General features: G+C 42.3%; 1 protein-coding gene across 4 annotated transcripts in view; it reads right to left on the reverse strand.

Moving 5' to 3' along the window:
- APAF1 (apoptotic peptidase activating factor 1) overlaps positions 1–6,261 on the reverse strand; it is an 89,829-nt gene that overhangs the window by 68,471 nt on the left and 15,097 nt on the right. For 3 of the 4 annotated variants that reach the window (XM_019515021.1, XM_019515020.1, XM_019515019.1), the window contains 3 exons: positions 2,457–2,640; positions 1,901–2,090; positions 741–938 (listed from right to left, as the gene is read on the reverse strand). In XM_019515021.1, coding sequence (XP_019370566.1) covers positions 741–938; positions 1,901–2,090; positions 2,457–2,594 — 526 coding nt within the window. In that variant the 5' untranslated portion in view covers positions 2,595–2,640. The remainder of the gene's footprint in view (positions 1–740; positions 939–1,900; positions 2,091–2,456; positions 2,641–6,261) is intronic. The other variant, XM_019515022.1, reaches the window with a different exon arrangement.

Here is a 6,261-nt window from a genome sequence, read left to right on the forward strand (position 1 = left end):
TGTGAACAATTGCCACTGGAAAGCAGGGCAGTATTCAAACATTCTAAAGCAGGAGTGCCCAAATCCCCGCCCCCAGCCAACTGTGGTCCATCGCATCTGGCCAGCAGGGCTCCCCAGCGGTTGGGAAATTTGGTAGCGGGTGAGCAGTGGCCATTAAAATGGCCACCCTCCTCACTGCCAAATTCCCAAATCCCAAGCCGCACACACCCAGTTGGGGCCAGGGCCAGGACAGGCTGCAACCCCATCACCCCTGGGATCAGACCACGCTCCCTCCCCCCGCAGCTGTATTAGGGCCAGACCATAGCCTCGGATTGGGGCCAAGCCACACCCCATTTCCCTGCAGGCTGAGGTTGAGGCTAGGCTACACCAGCATCTCTCTGTGGGGCAGAACCACACCCCCTGCCTCCTCCTGTGGGACCAGGTCAAGCCCCCTTCCCTTGTGGAGCTGAGTTGCCCCCCACCCTTCTCCGCATGCCTGGATGGGGTCCACTGTGCCTGCCCCAGGAGCCCAATAAGGACCAACAGCCAGATCTGGCCCACGAACTGAGCACCACTGTTCTAGAGCACAAAGTGACAGTCAATTTTATAAACTGAAAATTGTTTAGGAATATCCAACTAATTTAGGGTCTGAATCACTTATTTATTTTCAATGGGATATAGGTCCCTTAGTCATTTATGAAAATTTTCCTCATGCATGAAGACTGAACATATATAATTTTTATAAAATAACTGAAAAGTACCTTCCAAGAGTCTTTCATCTCTTAGTGCCTCAGCTGTTAAGACAGACTTCCCAGAACCTGCCATTCCATAAACAGTAACCCAACCTGGATCACCTCTTAAGTTGTATAGTTTCTGTCTAATTTCATTTACCAGTTCTGGACGAGTAACAAACACAACTGGTCTCTGTGGCACTCCACCTTCACAGAGGATTGTCCTCACTGAAATAAAATCATGCATTTAAATAGGAATAGGATTTCTAAACAATTTCCCTACCTCTTTAAAAAACAATACTCCTTAACTATTCAGGAAAACAATGGATAGATAATGAGAGTTGCTAAATTTCAGTTTGTTTCCAGAACAGGTAGAAAGTAGTTACTCAACAGGCACCACCTTTCTCTCCCAAACCGTGTAAAAAATTATTATATTTCTACCATTAGCCAAAGTATTAATCACTATGTGTTCTTCATGATACAGCCTGGGTTCTTCATGATACATTTTCCATTTAAATATCAATAAATGTGTAATAGAGCTGATGTCATATTTGGTCAAATATGATGTGAACCCTTGTTTCACCAGAACTGCTCTGAAACTATACAACAGCTATGGAATACAAACATGGCAGATCAGATGCTTGTATCAGTTTAGTTTATTTACAGTAATTAAAAAGAAAACCCACAAAAACTTTGGTGTATAGAAAAAAATCTAGTAGCCAAGTAAGCTAAATTGCTAATGTTCCCCAAATAGTGAATTAACGTAAAAAAAAAAATGAGGAAGTATCATTGCCAAAAAGAAAGTAAATTTCAGAGCTTGTGATTTCTATCAAGATTCATTTCTCTAAAATACACTAACAGAAAGAATTTTCTTCCATCAAGCACTTAAAAGTGATTAGACTTGGATGACACTGTCCAACATATAAAGCTTTATTTTTTAAAAACAGCATTTTTAAAATCATCTATTACTGGACATGGAAGAGCTAAACAACTTAAAAAACATACCTCCCCCCATTAAATTACATGAAACACAGAAATATTCACTACAGCCACACCAGGTCATATGTGTAAGTGCACCAAGTAGTGCTTTTTTCTCAAAAACAGTTCACACATCTACTCTTTTAATAAAATTTAAACTACAATTACAATCTTCTTCTTCAAAAACAGCAAAGCTGATGGTTTCTACTAACCACAAAAGGCTACTCCATCTGTAGAGTTCTTTCTATCGTAAGAGGTGATACTTGGGATGCCATCATGGAGAAGAGCTGCAAGATCCTTGTACCCTTCATGAAGCAGTGCATTATAGAAAGATATGTATGAGTTGTTATCTTTTTTAAGAATAATGCTTATTAGCATAGCTGCTCGGTCCTGCCGTGTAGCCTACCAAAAACAAAAAGAAAAAAAAAGTGTTTTATAAAATCAGAGATAAAGGAACCTACTAAGTTATCTCGTTTCAATGCCAAAAAGTTAAGGCCTGCACTTTTCATTAACAGGAATGCTTGCTGCAAATGCAATCCAAATAATGGACCAACATCAAAGCTTTACTTGAAGAAGGCATTCAAACACCTTTAAGCACAAAGATCTTCTTATGACTTTAAAGGAACTACTTGCACACGTCAAGCTGTGCGTAAGCTTAAATACTTGCCGAATAAGAGTCTAACATGTTCAAACAGTCCAAAAGGAGTATTCCAAAACAGGTTATGCAGTCTAGAAAGACTAAGATGAGTAAAAAGATGCCCATTTTACCTGTGCTTTAACTTTCTCCTCTTCCTGTAATGTTAGTACTTGATCACTAATCATATGATCCATAATATAAGAGGTTTGGATGTCTCTTTCCAACGCTAACCGGTTTAGAACCAAATGGTTTCGACTCTTCACATTCATTTTGCTTCAGTGTGGAAAAAATATCAGGCCTAAACAGGAACGTGAACTAGATAAGACAGGAAAAAAATACCCAATTTCAAAATATATTTCCTTTTGACATTCCATTAAAGAAATAGAGAAAAAAAATTGTAACGGAACTCTTTCAACATTAACCCCACTAAAATTTGGCTACTTTTCAGTTAGGTTTATTCTGTGAGCCTGGGACACCAGCAACAAGAGCGTCCTGCGCACCTGCCCCATCTCCTGCATCTACGCCAAGCTGATGCACTGCCTTGTGGTGTCTGATACCATGTTGGTCCCATGACATCTATGTTGAGCACAACATGGGCCACTGCTAGTACACCAACCCTGTGAAACCAAATGCCGCTGGACCGGACCCAAAAGGCCTGAACCTCCCCCTTTGCACCAGGTGGATTTCAAGAAAAATCTTTAAGGATGGACCGCTCCACTCCACCCGAAGAAGACCCCCGTGATAAGATTATATAGACTGAGAAGCTATCTCTAACCTACCCCCTCCACCACTGCAGACCATTGTACAGGTTTGTGTGCATCTATCTTCTTTTTTTCTCAGCGTCGCGACCCCCCTCCCTCCCCTTCCCTGACCTCCGGGATTAGTTCTGTATTTTCTGTATCCTAGTTGTGTTTCCCACCGCACCCCCATCCCTCTTATGTTAGTCCCTCACTCAGGTGGCTCTGTATTTCCCTTCTGGCTTTGTCATCTTTTTGGTTCATGAACCTTAGCATCTACTAATAAAATTCAGTTTGTTTTAGCTGTGGGCCATGGAATACATGAAAAATAAGATTTATGAGGTAAAGTAGTATCTTTTATTAGAATAACCACAACCATACAATTGGTGCAATATAAGATCTTATCTCACTTCACAAATCTTGTTTTTTCACACTAAAAACAGTAGAAGTAACCAGTATTTCAGCCTAGTACTTTGTTTTGTGGTATAACCGTTTATTCTTTCTCTGAAATGTTCAGATGCTTGAAACTTACTGTTCAGTTGGGCTGGCAAGCACCACAGCATTAAACAAACATCAGGGAAATCCCCCTCACTCCCCCCACCCCAACTCAAAGGAAAAATATATATAGTTGGATTGCACTTTAAAAGTTCCTAAATACAATGAGTGTGAATTGTTACCAGTCCTCTGAAAGTACTAAGTAAATGCCACAATATTGTGCTCAATTTATTAGAAAGGAAAAAAAAGTCTGGCTGAGTTAATTTGTTTAATGTGATGGCTCCTTTTAAATTTGCAAATAAGGCAAAATTAAAATCTATTTCATGCTTTAATAATCAGGATCAAAATTCAATACACTACCTCTTCTAGGTCAACTAATTTTCCATTTTTTAAATAAAAAATGCACTAACTTGGCAAGATTAAATGTTAACAAGTTAGCCCTTTTTAAGTTTATACCAGAGTCATGTTTTCAAGAACTCTCAAAGCTAAGGAACCGCAGTCCTTGCATACTCTAAATTTCACACATAGTGGATGCATCTACACATGCACTTTACTACAGAGTTGACTAATTAGCTCTAATTAGTCAGGGACAATACTATTTTAGGACGGAATCATTAAATACAATCAAATGCATGTGTAGATGGTGACTGGTGGGTATAAATTGCACCTGGTCAGCACAGGTAGCTGGGGACCAGACTCTGGGCTCCTGCCAACCCCTCTGTTGCCTGATACCACCACCCAGAGCCTAAGGCTGAGTACCCACCAGGCCCTCTGCCAGCCTGGAGCTGCTCCACCCCAGCTCAAACTGATGCAGTCCCAGGTACATGTGTAGACAACATGCGTGTGAGCAGTTGACTCCAGCTCAAATGGCTGCAGAGTTTATTGCTGCACATTAACAGCACATGCACACAGCATAAACTATATATACCAGTCTTGTTTGGTAACCAGGACATTTCCCAATATGCAGGATGGACTAAGGTTACCCTTCAGCCCAGGGGCATCCAATTAATTTGGCCCCATGGACAACCCACTTCTGGAGGCAGTCACTCCACTGCCACAGTTCCAGGACCCAGGAGTGAATGCCACTTGTTCCCTTGCCTGCTCTCCTACTGCCAAATTTAGTTGCCAACAGTGAGTGAAGACTCCCAAATCAGCAATGAGCAATGGCAAAAGGAACCAGCAGTAGCATTCACTCCACTGGATTCTGGTGCTATGCCAACAAGCCTGGTGGGACACAGTTTTACCACTCACAGGCTGCATGTAGCCCTTAGGCTGCTAATTGTAAATCCCTGCTGTAGCATCATTCTCAGTCTTGAAATTGACTTGGTCCTGTCAATTTCCAGTCTGCCATTAAAAGCAAAATGCTCTAAGGCAGGGTTCCCAAACATCTCTAGGGGGGAAACACGACAGAAACCATGGGCAACTGGTTCCACCTTAGCTGCAGGGGGGCACATGCTCCCCCACCAACCAGTCAGCAACCGGGGGGAGGGCAGGGGAGGAGTTTGCGCACAGCCAATCCTGCCCCCCTCAGTCAATCGCGCTGACCAGAGGGGGGTGTCAGAGTGGCTGCAAATGCTTCTGGGAGCACAATGGCACTCAGCTCCCTGGCTGGTGCTTGCAGGGGGGCTCTGGTGCTCCCGCCTGTCCCCCCTGCCCATCACCTAAGTGGCAAGTGCAGCCAGTCAGAGGGTGCACTGGCGCTCTTGTGGGGTGCACATGCATCCCCTACGTGTTGCCACTGGGAGAAATGGTGTAACAGCAGATTTAATTGTCATTATAACTGGCATTTAAGGGGTTAAAATATAAACGTATGCTAGTAGGAGGATGCGGCAGCTGGTAAATCTGGGAGGGGGTATGCAATAAGAAAGTTTGGGAAACTGCTCTAAGGTAAAGCAAAGCCTCTTCATTAAGCCTTAATGAAGTGCAAACAGCTCAGCAAAAGGGACACACTTTGTGTAACCACTTAACAAATATTAATGGGGTGCAAAAAGCTGAGAGCAGGCTGTTTCTGCAGCAATGAGCACTAAATTGTCATAAGCAGCACCTCTAACACTGAAACTGATGGGATTTGGCAAATTACTAGTGTCAACTGCACAATTGAACAGCTGTTTGCATTACCTGCAGGCATTTCATATGGTTTATATTGTGCTACTTATTATAACAGCTTCAAGTACTGCAGTGGAACATGAAGTTTCTAGCTTTTATACATTTTAACCAAATTATTTTCCCCAAAGACGGGGGATCGAGACTAAGTTCCACCATCTTATTTTCTAAAGCCCCATGCTGCCAAAGTGAGTCATTAGAAAGGTTCGTAGTCTTATTCTTGTTCCTGTCATTTACACATGGGCATGTGAATTGTTCCATGGCATCCCAATTATGCACTCAGTGCAGATTATTCATTCCCTTGTCAAGTTTCCTAAGGTAGTATTGTTGTTAGTATTTTGGGGTAATTCAAAGAAGGCCCTGGCCATGGTGAAATTGTGAGATCTAATTCACAGGCAACTGGTTCTGGGAGTGGAATTTACAAACCCAGTTTATGCACCTGCCTTCTCTATACTTGATATAAGATAAATTCAGTGCCTAGGATTTGAGTTCTGGGCCATGTTCCTGGACTGTTTATGCATTTTACATTTAAGAACCATTGATAAAATCCATAAACTGCAATGAGAGCAGGGCCTGAAACCCAAGACTCCATCCCCCTTTT

This window comes from Gavialis gangeticus, unplaced genomic scaffold, assembly GCF_001723915.1.
Source record: "Gavialis gangeticus isolate Ggan-Ray unplaced genomic scaffold, GavGan_comp1, whole genome shotgun sequence".
Lineage (NCBI taxonomy): Eukaryota > Metazoa > Chordata > Crocodylia > Gavialidae > Gavialis > Gavialis gangeticus.